At 55.1% G+C, this 20322-nt stretch overlaps 7 protein-coding genes across 7 annotated transcripts; 4 read left to right on the top strand and 3 right to left on the bottom strand.

Moving 5' to 3' along the window:
- Positions 1-271: 271 nt before the first annotated feature.
- Positions 272-1504, top strand: LY79DRAFT_582300 (uncharacterized protein; the record flags this gene model as incomplete). The annotated part of the gene is made up of 2 exons (XM_060560249.1): positions 272-404; positions 1173-1504. The coding sequence occupies 2 exons, from the start codon at positions 272-274 to the stop codon at positions 1502-1504; spliced, it is 465 nt and encodes a 154-aa protein (XP_060410863.1).
- Positions 1505-1652: 148 nt separating this feature from the next.
- Positions 1653-2575, bottom strand: LY79DRAFT_582299 (uncharacterized protein; the record flags this gene model as incomplete). The annotated part of the gene is made up of 3 exons (XM_060560248.1): positions 1653-1815; positions 2223-2314; positions 2405-2575. The coding sequence occupies 3 exons, from the start codon at positions 2573-2575 to the stop codon at positions 1653-1655; spliced, it is 426 nt and encodes a 141-aa protein (XP_060410862.1).
- Positions 2576-3732: 1157 nt separating this feature from the next.
- LY79DRAFT_592650 (histidine-specific methyltransferase) lies at positions 3733-5022 on the top strand (the record flags this gene model as incomplete). The annotated part of the gene is made up of 2 exons (XM_060561453.1): positions 3733-4058; positions 4218-5022. The coding sequence occupies 2 exons, from the start codon at positions 3733-3735 to the stop codon at positions 5020-5022; spliced, it is 1131 nt and encodes a 376-aa protein (XP_060410861.1).
- A 432-nt stretch (positions 5023-5454) lies between these two features.
- Positions 5455-7733, bottom strand: LY79DRAFT_592649 (uncharacterized protein; the record flags this gene model as incomplete). The annotated part of the gene is made up of 4 exons (XM_060561452.1): positions 5455-5625; positions 5689-6812; positions 6862-7173; positions 7439-7733. The coding sequence occupies 4 exons, from the start codon at positions 7731-7733 to the stop codon at positions 5455-5457; spliced, it is 1902 nt and encodes a 633-aa protein (XP_060410860.1).
- Positions 7734-10938: 3205 nt separating this feature from the next.
- On the bottom strand, positions 10939-11792 carry LY79DRAFT_563339 (uncharacterized protein). The gene has a single exon (XM_060558547.1). It carries the CDS (start codon positions 11667-11669, stop codon positions 11325-11327), a length of 345 nt encoding a protein of 114 aa, XP_060410859.1. The 5' UTR covers positions 11670-11792; the 3' UTR covers positions 10939-11324.
- Positions 11793-13501: 1709 nt separating this feature from the next.
- LY79DRAFT_592648 (uncharacterized protein) lies at positions 13502-14361 on the top strand (the record flags this gene model as incomplete). The annotated part of the gene is made up of 2 exons (XM_060561451.1): positions 13502-13824; positions 13878-14361. 2 exons carry the CDS (start codon positions 13502-13504, stop codon positions 14359-14361), a joined length of 807 nt encoding a protein of 268 aa, XP_060410858.1.
- Positions 14362-17520: 3159 nt separating this feature from the next.
- Positions 17521-19515, top strand: LY79DRAFT_334232 (FAD dependent oxidoreductase). The gene is made up of 3 exons (XM_060552515.1): positions 17521-18616; positions 18673-18919; positions 18990-19515. Exons 1-3 carry the CDS (start codon positions 17791-17793, stop codon positions 19270-19272), a joined length of 1356 nt encoding a protein of 451 aa, XP_060410857.1. The 5' UTR covers positions 17521-17790; the 3' UTR covers positions 19273-19515.
- Positions 19516-20322: the final 807 nt, after the last annotated feature.

The following is a 20322-nucleotide window of genomic DNA, read 5'->3' as shown; positions in this document are numbered from 1 at the left end:
CCCAAGTCGATGGTGGCCAGTTGGCTGTTTCGTCCCTTCAACTGCCTTGGCAAGGACCTTCGCCGTATCCACACAAACGCGCCCGCACACACCCCTTCCGCCGGGTACGCAAGTGCATAGACGCTTTGGGTGCCCATGCCGTGTCGATTCGACTCGACGGTGGTGTAGAGTCGTCGAACCCTGAATGGACAACGCCCTCTGAACCTAGTCCGAAGCATTTGTACCTACAGTACATGCACATCAAATCGACCCCATAAGCTTTCTCTTCTTAATGGACCACCCTGCGGCAGAACCGGCATTTCCGCCGCTCCACCATGACCCTGGCAAGCTTGCTGGACTTCTGGATAGCGGAGAGGATCACGACAATGCAAGTGTCGGCAGACATGGGCTAACCACGGTACGGAGTACGTACGTGGAGGCCATAAACAAGAGGCCGCTGTAGTCTGAGGCTCTGCAATCGCCCTCGGCATTATGCGGCCCCATGGGCCCGACCCGAGGGCAATTCGTTCGAAACGGCGGACGGACACAAGTCAACGGTCGACAAGTGCCAGCACTGCGCACAGGTTTTTTGTCACCCGAGAGCCACAATGTCACGCTTCCTAACGCAGAATTTCGTACCCGGCTTCTAGAAGGTATCGATGCCATCACCATCACGGCCGCCAGTCAACGACTCCCGGCCGAACCGTAACCTACCTGACCTCCTCCGCCTTGGGCACCGTCGGGCTTCTACCGCGATCTTCTCAACGTTCGTCTGTTTGTCCACTACCGTCGAGGCGTGCCAGGGAGGCGAATCCAGTTGTATCGCCCAGGCATCTTGGCCACCCTCTGCGTCCTGAAACCACCATTGAAAAATCTAATCCGGCCGAGGAGGGACACCTGAGTCAAGCAACCGGGCACAAACTCCCACACGCTGAGCGAGTTGCTCCACACCCTCGTCGGGGCCGACGCCCGCTGTATCTCCACTCTTCCAACGCATCGTACTACTTACCTACCTTAGTGGTTTACCTCGGCTATACCTGTTTCTTTCCTCTCTCTCTCTCTCTCTCTCTCTCTCTCTCTGTGCAACAGCGTCTTAGTCTAAATTGCATGCTCATCCACTGCGTTTGGAACGAGCTACTCGACTCATTGTATGCACCCAGGACAGCATGTGTAATAATATCATTGACCGACAGTAGCAGCCGGCCGCCCTCGTGTTGCAGTCTTCAACCACACAATACCCCTGGATCTTTGCTCAAATCTCGAGCTTCACGTCGTACCCCGCGAGTCTGTGAGTAATCATCGGGGCAACCTGGTAAGCGTCGTCGTTGAGGTTCCAGCAAGCAATACAGCAAAGACGGCAACCTACAGACAATCTGACTTGACTACACACGCGGTTCGAGTGCCCAACAAGGTATTTGGACCTTGCGGAAGCAACGCTGGCCCCGCCCAACCTGAAGATAGATGGACCTGGGTCGTGCCCGCTTTGCCGAGCTCACCAACATCCGGTATTATGGTTCACCCGTGATTACCGAGAAATATGGACGGTTAGATGATATAATCTGGGGAAGCGCAAAGTGCAACGACCCCGAAACCTGCAAAGACGTTATCTATATGCCCCGAGCCTTTTTTGACTTCCATAAACAGTGGGCTTTATTGTGAACACACATCCAGAATCAGGCCCTAGCCCTCTCGTTATGGTTCTCAACCAAGGCGCGTGCGTCGCGGGCAACAGCCAGCAGGAGGCCGGCCGTGCCACAGTCATGCTTGACTCTGATTCCGCTGACATTGCCGGGGTCCATGGACATACGCAGCTCCCTGAAGTCCGCTGCGACGGGCCTACCAATGTATTGTCATGTTTGGTCACTTTCTCTATTGGTTTGACCATAATCTGGCAGATAGCCAACATCCATCAGACGTGTTTTCTTGAGGGGTTGATCTGCGGGTATTACAAGTCAATCGCCGTTGGAAGATGGATAATGGCGTTCATCCGCCTTCCCCCACGAAATGGGACCGAAATGCCAGCGTACGTACGCAAACTGTATCACTGCATTGCTCGGGTCTTGACCATGACTTGGGCGCTGGACCGGATGGAGACGCCTCCGACTGGCTTTTGCGCAACACAATCCATGATTGTATAGACTTGCAACGTGCTAGGGTTACATCCAGAGACAGAAGCGGTCACCACGGCCGCAAAGGCCATCATGAGGTCATGTGCATCATCCGCCATCTTTCGCCATCTTTACCAAAGCGGCCCGCTCCGAAGAAGAAAAAAACTCCCGGGGCCGGCGCCCTCGGCCGCGTCGGCACAGACCAGTCGTGCTGTACGAACAAGTTGCTGCCGAAAAGATTTTGACTACAACCGCACTATGAGAAAGAGAGAAAGGGGGGGTTGTGTGAGTCTCGTCAACTCACCAGGAGTACTTACGTCTTTGTAACTAGCTCTGCACCGTCGTCGCTTGCCACTTGAACAACGCGGGCGCAGACGGTCGGTCATGGCAGGAGTCCTGATCACTTCTGCACGGAGTAGCAGGCAAGGCTTCGAGGCCAATGTGCGCTTTTGACGGAAGTGTCTTCTCAAGACGTTGGTATCCATCATCGTTGACTGTTCCGTAACCACCAATCACTCATATGCAGCTGTTTCGACCCAGAAGTCTAACCTCCCCATGTTCAATGTGCAAGGGGTATCATCAGCCAACGCCTGTACCATGCATATTCACCGGCCTTATGCAGTGTGGCCGCCAAGAGCCCGAGGCGCGGCCCTAACTCGAAGATTTCCTGTGTTACCAAGCACGCGAGCTTGTCGGGTCGGCCGGGTATCTTGACCGGGAGGCAGCGGGTACTTCCTGGAGCCGACAGTTGATGAGCGCTTCAATTACGTCTCGTGAGACTTCTACGGCCCGAAGGAGGGGCAGCTTCGGCGTCTCGTCCAACCGCTGCTCAACAAACATTGTTGGTCGAAGACTGATGTTGGTAGTCGCTTAAAATACCATCGTACCAACAGTCCAATGATCAAGAGAAGCCAGCCTCCTCCCCACCTACGCTCGCATCGTCGCCGATATCGCCTTCTTGCCCGTCCTAGCACTCCAATTTGTACGACAATGCAATTTTTTTCCCCCCCAACTCCTTCAGGAAGCCAAAATAAGGCTTAGCATGGCAATGTCAGCATGAGAAAAGAGACATCTTCTCAAGCCGTCGCGCGTTCCGCTCCCAATACGCCTGACATAGCTAAGCCTTGCCCCTGTGCCCTTCGTTAGCGGGGCAGCTCTGGGCCTTGGCTGTTTGGGGAGGAGGAGGAGAAGGAGGAGGAAGAGGAGGGGCTCTGTTTGTCTCCGTCCCAGCAAACAAACCTGCACAAGCGAGGCGTCTTTTCGGAGTTGAGTTCCCAGAGAAGCATATGCGTGGCAGGCCTGCCGTCATCAAGGGACGGAAAACAAGCGGCGGCGCGGCCGACAACCACGGTACGGGAAGTGATGTGATGCCCAAACGAGGAGAGAGACGGGTGAATGTTGGCATCGGTGAGGAAATGAACGAGACGAATGGGTGGGAGACCGCCTAGAGGTGAATGTCTGCGGAAACCCCGAGATCAACATGTATAAAAAGGCCTCCAGGAGCCGGCACCTTTTGAGTTTCTTCCCCGGCATCACCGCAGTCCGTAACCATACACATTTCATCAAGTCAAATTCAGCCGCAGGCACCGAGCCATCAAGGCATCATCTTACATCCACCATATCAACCCAGAGCAAACCCGCAGCAATGGCACACGAACAGATGGCTACCGTCCCCGAGCACGGCAGCGTGCTCGACATCGGCGGCGGCAAGATGGAGTCTCACATCCTCGACGACCTACGCCGCATCCTCTTCGCGGCGGCCCAGAACCCCCCGAACGGCCACGCGGCAACGCCCACCATGCCTGACGAGCTGCTGTACGACGACAAGGGCCTGGCCATCTGGGCCGACATCATCTTCACGCCCCAGTTCTACCAGACGCGCGACGAGATCGTCCTGTTCCAGAGGCACAGCGGGGAGCTGGCGAGGGATTACATCCCCGACGACGCCACCATGATCGACCTGGGCGCCGGGTGAGTCTTAGTTTGCTTTCGTAATTCCCTAATCTCTTCTGCCCCCTCGTCTTGGGCCAAAAAAATTGGAAATAGAAAAGGGTAAAAAAAAAAAAAAAACACTTGGAAACCAAACTGTCGAGACGAAGAGGTTGGCTGACCCGTTTTTCAAATCTCCAGTGATATGCGCAAGGTCAACTACCTCCTGGAAGAGCTTGCCCACCAGGGCCGCAGGGCGACGTATCTCGCCCTCGACATCTCGAGGCGCTCCCTCACTACCAACCTGGAGGCTCTCGCGCCGCGCCACGCCGGCGGCAGCGTCCGCATGGCGGGCCTCTGGGGCGACTTCACGGCGGGCCTGGCCTTCGCCGAGACCGTCGTGGCGACCCCGCGCGTCTTCCTCTCCCTCGGCTCCGTCCTTTTCAACGACCCGTGGAAGAAGGCAGTTGCCGCCCTCCGCGACTGGGCCGCCCTCATGCGTCCGGCCGACCTCATCCTCGCCGGCATGGATGGCCACGATGTCTCCTCGGCCAAGGTCTGGGACGCCTACCACGCCCACCCGGACCTGTTTACGCGCTTCTTCCACAACGGCCTCGCCCACGCCAACGCCCTACTCGGCGACGACATCTTCTGCCCCGAAGACTGGGACATCTGCGCTGAGGTCGACGCCGCCGAGAAGCGCCACCGCTTCTACCTCCGGGCCCGGCGCGACGTCGACGTCACGGCGGGGATGACGACAACGACGACAAAGACGACGGCCACGCTGCGGCGCGGTCTCGAGGTGGACTGGTTCGACGCCCACAAGCGGTCCGAGGCGGACGTTCGCGGTATGTGCCGTGAGGCCGGCCTCGAGGTCGTCAAGTCGTGGGCCGCCGAGGGCTCCGAGATGCGCCAGTACCTCATCCGCGTCAACCCCGATGGCAGCGCCGCCGCCGAGAACTCCTCCGACGAGAAGGATAGTGCCATCTCAGTTAGCGGGGAGTAAGAACGATCCATCTCGGTTGCAAGAGAGATACGGAGAGGAAGAAGAAAAGGGGGGGGGGACCATGTCCGTGCCTTGGGTTCCTTTTATTCTCATCATCTTCCTTATCTTGTTTTGGTCTTCATCTTTCATACGTAGGAGGGGAAACAACAAAGGTAGGTAGTCTCGCGCGAGAGCCGAGGAGGCAGGCAGGTGCAGGCGCATTTTGTTTTACGGCTACGCAGCCTTCCAGTCAACCCGAGAATCCGTTTGGATCCGGCAGGGTGTAAAAACAAACAAGACACGATAGCTGAGAGCAAAGAAGACAGATGAAAAACAAATAAATAACAAAACAAAAATCATTGGCTGATACTTGCTTGTGTCAAAAAAAAAGAAAAAGAAAAAAGCGCGGCTCATTGAAAAACAATCATGTCTCTAGACCCCAACCTCTCTCTCCTAAATCAAGCACAACGTCCCTTCAGTCGCAGCGATGTGTGAGACGAGCGTCTCCCACCAAGGGTGCCGCTCCAAAATGCGCCGGGGAAGTTCGGATCGATTGACGTCGCAGGTGTTGAGGGCCATCCACGCGCGGATCCGATTGAGTGACTGGAATGCCGGGGGCACGCTCTGCAACGAAGGGTCGATTAGATTGGGCAAGGAACATGTAATGATGGACTGGACGGGACTTACAGAGCGGCAGCTGGTACTAATGACTGACTGGAACCAGTCCAGGGCACACTGGACGTGCGCCTCGTGCATGGCCACAACACCCAGAAGGAAGACTGGGAAAAAGGGAGACTGGGCGGTGAAGAAGGTGCCTGACGTCGGCATCATCTGGATGCACTTCGCCAGCTCTGTCACCGGGGAGAGGACATCTGGATGACAACGGGGGAGCCTCTCGAGACGACAGCGGAGGTAGATGACGGCCGCCAAGCGCCATGCCTCTGCTGTGACTTCCGTCATGGAGCTCCTATCCATGATGAGCCCGTGCTTGTCCAGTTTGACGGAGGACAACAAGTCGCGGGGGTGAAGGCTGTCTCTGAAATTGCCTGGCTGAGACGAAGCTAAAGACGAGGAAGCATCGGTCCACTGATGCAAATTCCTCAGTTCCTCGAGAAGCTTGTCGACACCTGGTTTGATGATGAATTCGCTATTCTCAGGGTCCGCCTCTAGAAACGCGCTCATGTGTGTGATTTGCGAAAAGCGATACAGCAGTGTTGGAGACATGCCGCACCCGCCATGAACTCTGTGGACGTCGCGCTCCGATCCTTGCAATAGCCACGCAAACTGGCGGTTATCCGTGGCAGCCAAGTCGAGAGGAGCCATCGGAAGGGCCAGGATAGCTGCTCTGCCGGCAATAATCATATTTCCCGTCTGCGCCTCGGAGGGTTGGATGTTGACGGGCTTCCAGTAGCGGTGCCCTGGTTCCGTTGCGTCCAGAATTCTACACGCAAGACGAGCGCCTTCCAACCAGCGGGGGACGCGGTTTGGTGGCCGTCGCTGCTCGGGAGACACGACGTCAATCATATTGAGGACGCCCATGGCAGCCACCATGCAATCTGCTTCACTTTCTGAAGGGAGCTGATGACGAGCCTCACGTAACGCCATGCTCAATAGAATAACGGCGTTCTTGTAGTGGCTCTGGGCAATCTGCCGAATCCTCTCTCTAGGCTGGTAATCAAGCACGTACGTCCCAGCGAGTGCCAAAATGGCAGATCTGACACACGAGTCTTGAGATGCCATTCGGGGGATGTTTTCAAACCAGCAGTTGGTTTTATCAAGAACACTCCTGCCTGGGCACCAGGCTTTCAGGTCTAGTAGACGGTTATTAAGTGTTGACCCGAGTGATGGCCATGGACTTACAAAACGCGAACAGACTCTTGTCGTCCTGGTCTTGTAGCCCCATCTCCCCCATGTACTGCGGAGAGAGGTACATGGCGAGGGTCGACCTAGGAGAAAGCTCTTGTCCGCTTTCCTTGTATATAAAGACAGCGGCCCCTGACCCCTTGGCCGGCTTCTTCTTCTCATTGTGAAACTTGATGTAGCCATCAACCTTGGTGCCCCGCTCTATTGGGCTTCGACCCAAAACCAGACGATTTTGGTCATCGGCGTTGTCGTCAAAGGGGTTCGACAAGGCCAGGTTTTCCACACAACGAGATTCCGGGGCCGGTAGCACTGCTTCGAATACAAGATTGGCCGACGGGCGAGGAGAGACGGGCGGACCGTACAAGGGCACTTGTGCCGAGGAGGCGATTACGCCATCACGACGTGCTATGTAAGTCTATCAGCTTTGGATGCCTTGTCCACACTGCCAACCACGTGCTGTGTCTGTCCACCCCTTCCGCTGTCTCTTCTTTCCCACCTTCCTCTTTTGGGTATCCAAGCAAGGGATCGAGCAAGCACGGGGGTCACCAAAGTTAAGAGTCAATAATGAACTTACACGACAGGGAGAGTGCTACAGGCCGGCTGCCAACTTGCGATCTGGAAAGTCGACGCCGACGTGCCGTCGGGTTCGAGTCGGCAGCAGATGAGGGCAAGTCTGTCGGCTTGCTCCATAGTTGGTAGTCTCGGTTGACGATATCGTTGTCGATACCGTCACAGCTAGAGAAGGGAGTTGATGTAGGCGTAGATGAAGGTGGGGTTGTTGGGGCGGAGAGTGAAGCGGTCGAATTGAGAACTGGAGGGGGATCCTCGTCAAGGTCCAGGGTTCTCTTACGGGGGTGCTTAGCCGTCATAATTACAGCACTGTCTATGTTGAGTCGGGCCCAGGTGGAGCATCAAGACCGTGCTAAGTACGGAACCTTGGCCGCCAGAGGAAGAACAGAGACACGAGCCCAATGCCGTCGACTTCCCGGCAAAACAAGTGGACAATGCCCCGGGGAGAGCGAGTACGTGCACGCAGATTCAAGTGGAGAGAGGGAGGTAGAGAATGGGCCAGAAAAAAAGAAAAGGGGGGGGGGGGGGGTTGTTGTTGCAAGGCGTAGAAAGCAGTTTCGGGGCCAGGAATATGACAGAGCAGCAGGGCAGGGCAGGGGATATTGGATGCGACCCGGGACCGGGAGTAGGGTGAAGCGGCAGCGGAGACGGCGGAGCAGTAACGTTGGCGGGCCAAATGAGGCAAGATGGGGCTAAAGGAGAGAACAGCACCAAGACCGCTACACTACCAGAGGCCAAGAGCACCACGGGTGTGCGCTGGGGCACCGGCCGCCAGCAGCTTCACTAGCAGCAATGACCAGCGACGAACGCGCGCTACTGTCAACGCAAACTCAGGATGTCTTGCCGCGCACGCTAAAGGACGGGGGGCAGGGCTGTAGTGTGCGTGCGTGCGTGCGTGCGTGGCAGTGGATGTGGGCGGGTAGTATGAAGAACCGAGGGAGGGGAAACGCGGGAGAGGGTGGTGGCCGATGCGCAACGCGACAAGTGACAGCGAGGGTAGATAAACCAGGTACGTGTATGTACGCGTACGGAGGAGGGTGGTGGATGAGATAACAGGATGAATAAGCCGGAGCGACGTGATGGAGCACAGATGTCGACGCCCCACGGGCACGGATACCGCCTGTACCGTAGTACCGTCGACCACGGCAGACTTCAAGGGGGGCCGAGATGTCGGGGGCCTCTAATTTAGTTGAGTTTAGTATGACAGCGCGACCCCACTCCAAAATGCATGTCAGCGTCAGAGACACCGTTCGGATCATGAATCTGACTGACTTTCGTGCGAGTCTCTTGTTATCCAAGATGGCTCGGATCAGGCTGGCAGCGCCAAGCAAAGCGAAGTGCCTAACTCAGGAAGACGGTTGGCCGGCAATGGTTTGAATACGTATCTTAGTGTGTGGAGTGAGGGGGTATCATGACCCCGAGTGAAAAATGTGGCAGGAGAAGGCGGATAGATGCGAAGAATTCGATGTTCTTGTCGTTGATTCCGGGTAGAAATTCCAGAGCTGTGAAGGCGTGTACGCACGTATCTGGGCGGCGAGGATGATGAACTGGGCGAGGTGACTTGGGCGTACCCCCCTCCTTTCCCCCTCCCCGAGCAATGAGGTGCTGTCTTTTCCAAAGCTAAGCCGACAAAGATAAGGCTCGATGGTTCAAGGTATCTAGCGAAGCGGTGGGTAGGTACGGTATTCTGGAGGGCCAGGATCGACCGGTAGCGGCAGACGGTTCGGCAGCGACACGGTGTCTCGACAGCATCAACGGATAGTGCCCAGAAGCGAGACAAGACAAGGGCGAACTAACTGCAGCCCCTTTGTCAGATGACTGTATGCGCCAGCGATGTCTTGGGTTGGGTCGAGTCCGTGGGTTAGAGTTTCAGCCCAATGGGACTTCCCGCTCCACGTCGGATGGCCTGATTTTGAGAGTCTTGCCTGCATGAGACGGAGTATGGATGGAGGCAGTGGTCGCACGAGGGATTTTGTCGCCGCAACACGGTCCGCGATAGGTCGCACTGTCTGATTTGTTTTCTATTGTCTCTGCCTTAGCGCGGCTGCGAGTGGTGACGCGAGCTTTTGGGGAGTCTTGCTGAAAGCTGGGAAAGTCAGAGAGAGACACCGAGAGAGAGAGAGAGAGAGAGAGAGAGAGAGAGAGAGAGAGAGAGAGAGAGGTAGGTGTACGTGTGGGTGGACGGAAGTGAAAGGAGGACCAGCGGATGGACGAGTGAGAGCAATCAGACTGTACCTCCCTTGAATGGAATGAGATGTCAAAAAATACAAGGGAAGGTAATATTGGACGTTGTCTTGGACGGTGTCAGGCATGCGACGAGCAGACCGGACAGTGTGTGTAACGTGAACGATTAGAGGACGGAATGAGGGAAAAAGAAGACTTGACATGCTCTCACCTCGACAACGGAAGTCCCTTACGATGACAGGGACATGGGCTCAAGGAAAGAGGTACTGGTAGGTATGTACGGATAGCGGAAGGGGTGGGGTAAGAGTAGGGGAATGCGAGGGAAGGAGCGGCAAGTAGGAAGGGACCAGAGGGAGAGAGGGAGAGAGAGAGAGAGAGAGAGAGAGAGAGAGAGAGAGAGAGAGAGAGAGAGAGAGAGAGAGAGAGAGAGAGAGAGAGAGAGAGAGAGAGAGAGAGAGCTTGACTGGTGGCGGGAGACAAGAGGCGGGAGGAACGAGAAACGGGGAAGGAGAAAGGAGGGGACAATGATCAACAGCGACTGCGTGGGAAAAGACGGCAATAGCGAGAGCGAGAGCGAGGGCGAGGGTGGCCGCGACTGCTACTGCAACGGTGAGGACTGGACTACCTACGACTGCGACTGCAACTTCGGGTGAAAGTGGTCCTTGGTGCGTCGTGTCAGCCCTTACGCATACCGCGCCAGACGAACTCTAAAGGCGGGCGGTTTTCGAGAAGTGTGAGCTTATTTCGACATCTCCATTCTAGGAGGATGGCAGCCTTGGTGATGCATTGAATGTGCAACGAGATGAAGTGACGAAAGACAAGCCGGTTTTAGTCTTGGTGCTTCCACGACAAAACGAAAAAGAAGGGGAAGGTGAGGGGGAGGAGAATGGGGAGGGGGGAAACCACCTTCCAAAATCCGAAGGGCTTAGCTTCACCGGACACAACAGAGGGAAACGCAGGGAAGGGAAGGGATAAGAGGGGGGGGTGGGGGGTAGAGGGGACGGGAAGGAAAAGAAATATGGGCAAATTGTTCAAATCGAAGGAGGGAACAGGAACGGCAAGAGGGGCTCGGAGAACATGGAGATAGCAGCTGCAGGAAGCCGACATGCAAAATTAACATGGGCAAGACCTCGTTGGTCGATCTTTGAGAGTGCAGCATGCTAAATTCACCTTGCCCCCATGGTGCCATGTTCCATGCATGCTCCACTTTAGCCCCCCTCCCCACTAGCCTTGTCCTACCTGCCTTCCCACTACGAAGGAAGTACGTACCTATGTACTGCGTACCTAGAGAGAGAGAGATGCACACACACACACACATGTCTCTCTCCTTCCTCTCCCCATATCCCGACTCCCGACTCTGGACTTCCAACTCCAACTTCATTTCCCTTCTTTCCCCGCCACCAACGCTTACAGCACCATGCTGTGCCATTCCTTTTTTACATCCGCCTGCATCGTGTCCTCGTCGACCTGCGCCAAGGTCCAAGGGGTCATTTTGCAGTTCACCAGCTCACCAAAATCCATACTTCCGTCTTCCGGGATCATTGACTGACGCTCTCACATTTTCTTACCCTACTTTGCTGTTTTCCGGCCTCAAATCAATTCAGTGCAGCGAGACTCAGCCGTGTGTGGATCTCTGTGTGTCATTGCTGAGTGTTACTCGGTTTCCGAGGTAGTGAACGTAGTAATTAGGTACGTGTCAGATATACTTAGACCGAACCAATTTTGAATCTCACTACCCCCGGACAACAACAACGAGGACGCGCAAGGACGAGGGCAGTACCCATCTCCCATCTCCCAACGGCCACAGTACGGATATCAGCTAAACCCTTCCTGGGGACATCTCTGTTGATCGAAGGGGGAAAAAAATTAGGGCCATCAACATCATGATCCAACAGTAACCCTACCCGGCCCACGGGCAATACCGGCCACCAACAATCATCCCATCCAACAAGCCGTTTCTCACCTCCAATGCAATTGGCAGACCGTGCTATGCATGCTCTGACACTCCAGCTGGCAGCGCCCAGGCTTAGATAGCGCCTCGGTAGCGCCATTCCTCCCCAAGGTCCCGACACCGCTTGTTGCCCTTACCTTGATGCTCGGCTGCTGCTGCTGCTGACTGCGGTACTGCATGGCATATTGCCCGCGCGCCTATTCGTACAATACAGATACACCAGGTAGGTACACTCCCATCCATGCCTTACACGCCTTCACACGATTCCCCTACCCTGGCCTGCTCTGCACCTACCTGTACTGTCTGTATGTGTGTGCCTGCCTGCCTTGTCCACCCGCCCCCCCACCAGACCCGCTTAACCTGCCTTGCTCGCCCGGTAAACGATGTCTGTGAGCCATCGGCACTCCTCCGTCGCTCCGTCGTCTCTTGACCCTCGTCCTTTCCTCCTCCTCCACCTCCTGCCACATTTTGACCACACACACACACACACACACCCCCTCGGCTGCTTCTCTGCTTGCTGTTCTTTTGTGCATGGGAGTCGGCCATGTTCTAGGCCTTGGTCGACTTTTCTCAAACCGCATGCTTCCTTCTTCCTACCGCACACCCACCCATCATTCCCTCTTTTGTCTCTCTGCTTACACTCGGTCTGCTAATCTATCCTTGCGAACCCAACAGATAACATCTAATTGGCTTGTCCCCCTCCATCCTCGATATGCGGGAAATGGAACATGCAGAAAGCCAACTAGGCCCTCATTGCCTCACCATGCCTGGCAAGCCTGCTTTGCCTCTTTCCGCTCCTTCTCCTCCTCCCACCCCTCTCCCTCCCCTCTCCGGCCGCCCATCTCATTCTGTCCCTTGTCCTCATTTTCTCGAACCTCTCTCTCCTTCTGATTCCTTGGCCTTGCCCATCTGCACCATAATACGGGCGTAAAGAGGCAAGGGACTGGCACTACGCCTGAGACCGCGTCTGCATCTGCACCCACGTCTGCGACTTACCACTCTCCATGTCTCTCTTCCCCCTTCTCTGCTCTGTCTCGCGTTTCCTCGCTTTCCATCCTGTCCCCTTTCCAATACCATACCGGTACCTCCTTCAGGTACGCAGTCTGCGCCGGATCCACAACACCAGCACCGATACGCTACGATACCAACCCGCCGTTCCATTCGTGACCCCCCCCCCCCCCCCCCCCTCCCCCTTCAAGTCGTTGCCCCCTCTCCCGTCCACTACTACCTACCTACATTAGGTGCACCGTACGGAGTATCCGTACATGCTACACATACCTAATCTTCTGGGTGTCAGCCGTCCCCCCTCCCGTCCCGCACCCCGTCCCCTCGCGTCTCCATTCATCTCCATCAGACTCTCGCCACGGATACCGGACCCGACTGACCTGTCCTGGCCTTCCTACTACTACGACTGCCTTGACTTTGGCCCCTCTGCCTTGTTCCGCCATCGCTCGCGTCCCGGAGTCTTATCTCTTTTCTCTTTTCCCGTCACCTCGTTCAAAGTCAACGCCCTCTCCACCTGTCTCCATCTTCCTCCTCCCCCTTGCCCAAGTCATATCCTCTTTATTGAGTTATGACCAGGACTCCTCTTGTCCTTGCAAAAAACTCTCTAGATTCACCAACGCCAATCCCATCGCTTCGCTTTCTGCCTCTTGATCCATTCTACATGTTCTCTGGCCTGGATTACACCGGGACGTTTGCCTCCCTCTTCAACGACCCACTTGGAACGTTTCGACGTCGTCTCTAGAGAACTGTACGGCCGTTCTGCCATCTCCGTGCCATTTTTCGGTTCCCGCACTTGTACTCGATCTGGGCAACGTCCTCGCAATCCATTCGACCTGCCACCGCTTCAGACTCTTCGCGTCACGTTTTGCGGAAATCGTAGAGCCATCCAGCACGGTGTTATGCGTCCAGCTTCCTGTTCTGCTCGTCATGTCGTTCAAGATCAATTCGCTACTGAATCCCGAGGGATCAGTCGATCAAGAGGCTGAGGTCCGCAAGATCCTCAGCAAGGCATATGCCAACTGCGACAGGACGCTGCCGAAACAAAATCCCAAGGAAGGCGCACTAGCATACTTCAGTGATGTTCTCGTCCACATCACCGAAGTATTGTACAAAAACTTTACCGACGAGCTTCTGCACGAGGAACGCTTGAACTCGACGGGCCACAACATTGTCGATCAGGCCTATCGCGCCAATGGGTTTAATGACATGGGCATCCTCGAGTTCCATACGAAGAAGCGCAAAATGCTCAGGTTTGCTCAGATCCGCCATTTCAGGGTCTCCCAGTTGCTGACATCGGACCCAGGAGCATGAAGGAAGCCGTCGACACCAACGCGGCTACCCTAAAGAGCATCAGGGAATGCGCCTCTCCCGCCCAAGAAAAGCGCGCCTCAGAACCCGGCCATCAGACCTTCTTCTCGGAATCGAGCTCCAGGTCCTCCTTTTCCTATTCGGCATCGTCGTCTGGGGCGGTTTTCTCTGCAGTCACATCACAAGCGTCCATGTCGGATGGCTCACATACGTACCGCCAGTCTGACCGATACCATCGCTCACCCACCCCCGACTCACCGCGAGAAGGTGACGACGATGATGATGATGTGGACGACGACACAATGATGGGCGACGACAGCATAGAAGGCGTAAGAACAGGCGCCAATGTAGACATGGACTCTTTAAGGCACAGAGGAAAAGGCCATTACATCTGCCCCCATTGGCAGACGTGCCAAAAGGGAGGCCAAGATCACAAGGGGGGACCCAAGATCTTCTACCGCAACTGCATGTACAGGTAATGGCGCCATCTGCCACTTGTCGAGATTCCACGCTAATAAAGACGACAGGCAACACTTGCAGAAGCACTCCAAACCGCACAAGTGTATGTTACCCGGGTGTCCTAACAAGGACGGGTTTGCGAGGAAAGACCAGCTAGTTCGACACCAGGCGAATGTGAAGCACGATCAGCCGTTGGCTTTGCCCGTGCCCCGGAGGTAGCGCCGCGTTTAATGGAACACAGGACTGGACTGCAACCGGGGAAGATGACACGACTTTCTCTTGCGCCACTTTGTTGATCATTTCCAAGCGGTTTTTGACCCCCCCCCCCGGTCGGCTTGGGGCACGTGGGTTAAGCGTTGTAAGGCGTTGGGTTGGCACATTGTATCACCATCTCTCACCGTCGACAAGGGTCCGGCGGTGTTTTTTTTTTTTTTTTCCCTTTTTTTTTCCCTCGCTATCTCTCTGGTATGGTTTTTGCCAAGTCTGGGCATGCTGCGCGTTATACCCATCTTGGATGAAGTGATAGGGTGGACATGAAGAATCTGGGGGCAGGGCCATGGGTTCATTTTGCATGAGGGTAGAGGGGCAGACTTGAAGTCGGCGAAAAAGAAGGCACAGGCGGTCATGATGGTACGAGAAACGAAGCAGCGGGAGTCCACACAGTTGTGTGCCGAATAATGACTTGTTGAAGCAAACAAATAGTCACTGTGCATCTTGATCCGTTACAAGGCCGGAAAAAGAAAGTAGAAAATAGCTGGCGAAGGAAATGTTTCGGCGGTGCCGATTGACGGACTACGTAGTAGATGGCCCGCTTCCTGTAGGCTGCTAATGTCATGTCGGGGACACGAGCAACTACCTTGTCGTGCCGCCTGCACGCAGATATAACGAGTGGCATGTCGAGCTGAAACCGGGCCAGCACCAACTCGCTATTCTATCTACCCATCGCATCTCATCTGAAGTATCTGTCATTTTTGGAAAGTTTCGCCGCGGGCATCAGTGTATGGACAACGCGTCGAACACTGAACCTGCAGGTTCCCAGGCGGAGGGCCATCAATATTACCAAGTACGTAGCCTAATGGATATTCCGGCAACCTCCAGAGCCACTGCAATCGGACCTCGTGGCCCGATCTCCGCAGACTGGTCGAGCAAGGAATAAACCCTGCCCCACCCCCTCCATCCGGCCCCCCTCCGCCATCCTCCGGCCCCACACTGAAGTAAGTGCGAAATGGTGCTCCTGTAGACGTCCCAAGCCCCCCCCCTCCCTTGAGAGGCAGAATTCACAACTTCCAACAGGGATATTTCTGCGCTTGCAGCAGCCTCGGAGGATGTTCGTTGGTCGTTGCAAATTTCAGCAACGGGACACAAGCAAGAGAGCAGATCGGGGGGCGGCGGCGGCGGCGGTGGTGTTGGAGACATGTCGATGAGCGACCGATACCTGCCTGTGCGTGAGAGCCCGAAGGGTCAGACGAACGGGCACATTTTCCGGAAAAGGGCGTGTCGGCCGAAGGGGTTTCTTGGTGGCCCTTCCGGCTACCCTGCGCGTTACAAGGCCGTTATCGCAACGCCCTCCCGCTGGGGTCAAGTCATTTGTATCAGCCGGGATACGCGTCCGTTCCGCATCTGCCCTGGTGTTTTGTGTCTGTAAGGCGGCAGGGCCAGAGATAAGTAGCTTATTTCCTTTTTTTTTTCTTCTTTTTAAAATAAATAAATAAAGAAATCAAGAACCAAGGTATCAGGTGCCAATCTCATCTCCTGTTGGAGGAGGCCAAGCATATAAGTCTACGGTATCCTTACTGAGGAAAGAACGCTAGTTGACCCACCCATTGCCTGGTCCGATATAAGTAAAAAGTCCCTAACAGGTAGTGTGGAGATGTGACCCACGTACGTCGAGACTCTCACTGGCCTGATTTGTGCCGGAAATGCACAAGAATTTCTCGCTGAGGTAATCGAGCATGCACAGCCATCTTTACCTGACACGGAGTTTTACAGTACCGTAGGTACTTTTGACTGAGACTGAGGCACGTACGTACCTATGTAGGTAGACGACTCAGGTACGTATCCCTCTTAAGGTCACACAGGTAGGCATACAGTAGTACTCTTAACACCGTCTGAAAAACGCAGTATAACAAGTATCATTCCCAATACTCATAGGTCTAGAAGAAACACAATACCATGGGAACGAGGCACCCAAATCAGAGAGCCGCTGAACAATACAGGGGTCGTGGTTGGCTCCCCGGACAGAAATCCGAACCAACCAGAGCGGCATGGGAGCCAGTACGTATCTCGGTTGGCCGAATGCACTGACAGAAAACTCCGCACACTTTTAACATACTGGGTGGGGCAAGGGACTAACCAACTAACAACAATGAGGTAGGTAGACTCAGTACCTACCCATATGGGATGCAAAAGGGGGGGGATGAATGACTTGTTGGGAGCGTAAAAAGCCTATGGTCAATCTAATTTGGATTATGTGAGAATTTCTGTTGAACTACCTTACGCTTGCATGATTGCTGTAAAGTAGTTGGACTAATGGCCTCTATGGTCGTAGGCTATACAGTGTTCGGGGGAATGTTTCTTTTTCCCTCTCTTTTTTTCTTTTTTTCTTTTTCTATAAATCATGTGTCATGCAACTACCTAATCCAGGCCACTCCAGAAAGCCGGTCCAAAACTCCAAATGGCGATACCCCCTTGTTCTGTTCCAACAACATGGGCGGCGACAACCTTTCGAATGCAAATGCGAAGACCTGCAGCGCAGATCTTCCCCCTGTCATCGACTGAGTCGATCAAAATCCCAAATGATGACGGCTTCATTATTGCGCACAACCCCCCCTCCCCCTTGTCATCGACCGCCGCAGCTTCAACATCCACCACAGCACAACGCACTTGACAGGTCATGTTGCATCACCTGACTGCCAACCTAACTACCTGCCGGAAATCCTCCGGTTTACAGAACCTGGCCAGATAGCAAATCATCCCTACGGGAACTAACCAAGTCTAATTCGGCCTGCTGCTGCGTGCTTCTCTCAAAACGACCGGGTAAACCCCGCCGTCTTTCTTCCTGCCGTACATGCAGAGTCTCTCCATCGTCAACGGTCCAGCCTCGGGGCCCCTGCCATCTGGCTTACATGATGACGACAAGGTTTGCAGGAAGCACCTCTATTTCGGTTGGTTGTATGTATCTCGACATCTCCAAACTGGCTTGATGCTGGGTATTCGGACGAAGGGCGACGGGTCTTGGCCAAGGGAAGGGACCGGGTCGACGCATTACCCTTGAGTACCTACTTTCTAGTATTTCCCAACGACAGCAAATCTAGGTACTCCAACCGACGGTCCAAGATACCGCTGGCCTTCCGTCTATATAAGACTCAATTCCCGCCCTTGACATGTGAGGTGCTGCTCGGACAATCAAAAGCAGCAGCTTTCGGACTTGGGAGCATCGCAGATACACAATGGCTCAGTCACAGCACTCCACTCTCGTTGAATCTAGCAATGCCAAACCCAAGGCCTTCATCATCGTTGGCAGCGGCGTTTTTGGCTTGTCGACCGTCCTTTGGCTGCTCGCCCGTCACCCCGATGGCGCCATCATCCTCGTTGACCATACCGAGTTCTCCAACCCCAAAGCCGCCTCTCATGACATTTCCAAGATCCTGAGAGATGACTATCCAAACATGTCCTACGCGCCCTTGGCCATAGAGGCTATGAACCATTGGAGAACCGATGGCCTCTTCAAGGACTTTTACCATGAGGTCGGCGTGCTTCGTGCGGACCCTGGCAGCCACAACGAAAAGGCCCAGAGTACGCATCGCAGTCTCGGTCACGAATCCGGAGCCACCTGGATGGCCCCCGACAAGGTGCGAGCTGCATGGCCTGCTTTCGCCACGACCGACTTTGAGGGGCTTGACCGCGTCAGGTACAACCCCAACTGCGGCTGGGTTGACGCTGCCGACTCTCTCGAAGCCGTTCGTCAGCATGTCGTCAATGCCGGAGCGACCCTCGTGGTCGGCGAGGTCACCACCTTGCTGTTCGACACCGCCGGCGGGTGCACGGGCGTCAGGCTGGGCAACGGCGACGAGCTGAACGGCACCGTTGTGCTCTGTACCGGTGCCCGTACCGCCGCCCTGCTCGCCGAGAGTGCCCCTGAACGGAAAGAAATACACGCCGCTCACAGACTGGCCGCCACCGGCGCCGTCAGCTTCACCCTCAAGGCTGAAGGGGACCAAAAGGACAAGTTCAGGGGCATCCCCGTCCTCAAGAACACCCTGCCATCGGTCAAAGGTAAGCCAACCCAATGGCTCGCTCTGTTGAAGAGAGACAGGCACTGACGACGACAGGCGAGTCCATGTCAATGACACCGGACGGCACACTCAAGTTCAACTGTGACATGGCCTTCTTGTACAGCCAGTTCCACACCCCTACCGGCACCACCATGTCTTTAGCACCCACGGACCCCCACCTTACCGAGTGGACAACCGAGGAGCACATTCCCCGTCATTTGAAGAACCGGGCCTACAAGACCCTCAAAGGCCTGTACGGAGATGAGATGGAGGGGAGGACGATCGACAAGTACCGAATCTGCTGGTGAGTGTCATCGTTGCGCGCCCCAGGGCGTATTGACCACGGAGTCTCGGCACGTCTTTGACTAACACAGCGTGCGCCCCCCCAGGGACACGACGACGCCTGAGCACGATTTCCTCATCACCCCCCACTCGCAATGCAGGCATCTCTTCATCGCGACCGGCGGCTCCTTCCACGGCTGGAAGTTCTTTCCCGTCATCGGCAAGTACGTCGTCCAGATGCTGTACGGCGAGCTGGAGCCCCAGTACGCCGCCATCTGGGGCTGGGACCGCAAGGCTGGCGGCCAGGTGGCCAACGCGACGTATAGCACCGAGGGCGACCTCGGTGAATGGATCAGGGAGGATGAGAAGCAGTAGGCATCCGTCCGCGTGTTTGAGAACAGGAGGGAAGTGGTTTGCCTATATGGCGAAGCCGACGAGTCCTTGTAGCGTCGGTGTCTGAACAGTTGGCCCTCTGAAAAGAAAAGAGAAACATATCGCCCATGTATGGGTTTAGGAGCACCAAATTGAGAGAATTCGATCATTGCCCGAGGCCAATGTGCGTTGTTTAGTCGGAAAAAGACTCGAAGACATGACATTGACTCGTTTAACACGGCCCCGAGGAGGGGTTTATTTGTAGACCTCACACAAAGGGGCGAGCATGGCATGCGGGAAGGCCATAGGATACAGAGGTACAGACACAAGGCGGTGCCTCGTGAAAACCATTGGATATTCGCCACACCTCTCGATGAATTGCTCACAAACCTTTTTGCTATGCAAAGGGGGAAAGACTGTTACCACGTCGACCGGTTGTCTCTTGACTGAACCTTGGAGGGGTGGGTAACGATGTCTACCGTCTCAGCTCCAAAGAGAAAGAAAAAAGAAAGAAAGCAAGAACAAGTTAAGATGATCCAATTGTGCTAGCGCCACGGCCACGAGCTCAATGTTTGCGTGAGCTTGTCTCGGATATACCAAAGGGCAACTACGCTAGACACTGGCCTCGGTGGCGCCTGATAAGCTACACTTGTCTTTCTGGGCACGCGGGTCCGAGGTCTGTTGCGGATGGGCGCGGGTGATGGCGTGTTCGATGGTGCAGACGTGGGGGGAGGTGTGGGAAAGGGGGAGGAGGCCCAGATACGGATGGGATGCTTGATGAACTCCTTCACGCCACTCTGCCATATTGCTCCGAATAGTGTCCCATTTCTTCCATGTTCATCCAAGTAGAGAGTCGGGCTCCATTGACCAACCGAGTATTACAAACAATAAAATAAGAAAAAGGTTGGGCTTCTTCCTGGTTAATTTGCACCCGGCAAGTAGGTTGGTTTACCTCCTCAAGACCCGGAGATGTATCGAAGATGAGGCGGAAAGCAGGCAGATATGTGATGAACATCCTTTCTCTCTCTCTCTCTCTCTCTCTCTCTCTCTCTC

This window comes from Colletotrichum navitas (genome assembly GCF_030913465.1).
Source record: "Colletotrichum navitas strain CBS 125086 chromosome Unknown LY79scaffold_62, whole genome shotgun sequence".
NCBI lineage: Eukaryota > Fungi > Ascomycota > Sordariomycetes > Glomerellales > Glomerellaceae > Colletotrichum > Colletotrichum navitas.
Note: the sequence above shows the minus strand (reverse complement) of the source record. Positions and strands in the feature narration are given on the sequence as shown.

Excerpts from the sequence above, each read along its gene's own strand:
- LY79DRAFT_334232 (XM_060552515.1), top strand. The coding sequence starts at position 17,791 with ATGGCTCAGTCACAGCACTCCACTCTCGTTGAATCTAGCAATGCCAAA. Across the intron at positions 18,617-18,672 it reads CACCCTGCCATCGGTCAAAG|GCGAGTCCATGTCAATGACA; the intron begins GTAAGCCAACCC and ends TGACGACGACAG. Across the intron at positions 18,920-18,989 it reads GACAAGTACCGAATCTGCTG|CGTGCGCCCCCCCAGGGACA; the intron begins GTGAGTGTCATC and ends TGACTAACACAG.
- LY79DRAFT_563339 (XM_060558547.1), bottom strand. The coding sequence starts at position 11,669 with ATGGCGCTACCGAGGCGCTATCTAAGCCTGGGCGCTGCCAGCTGGAGT.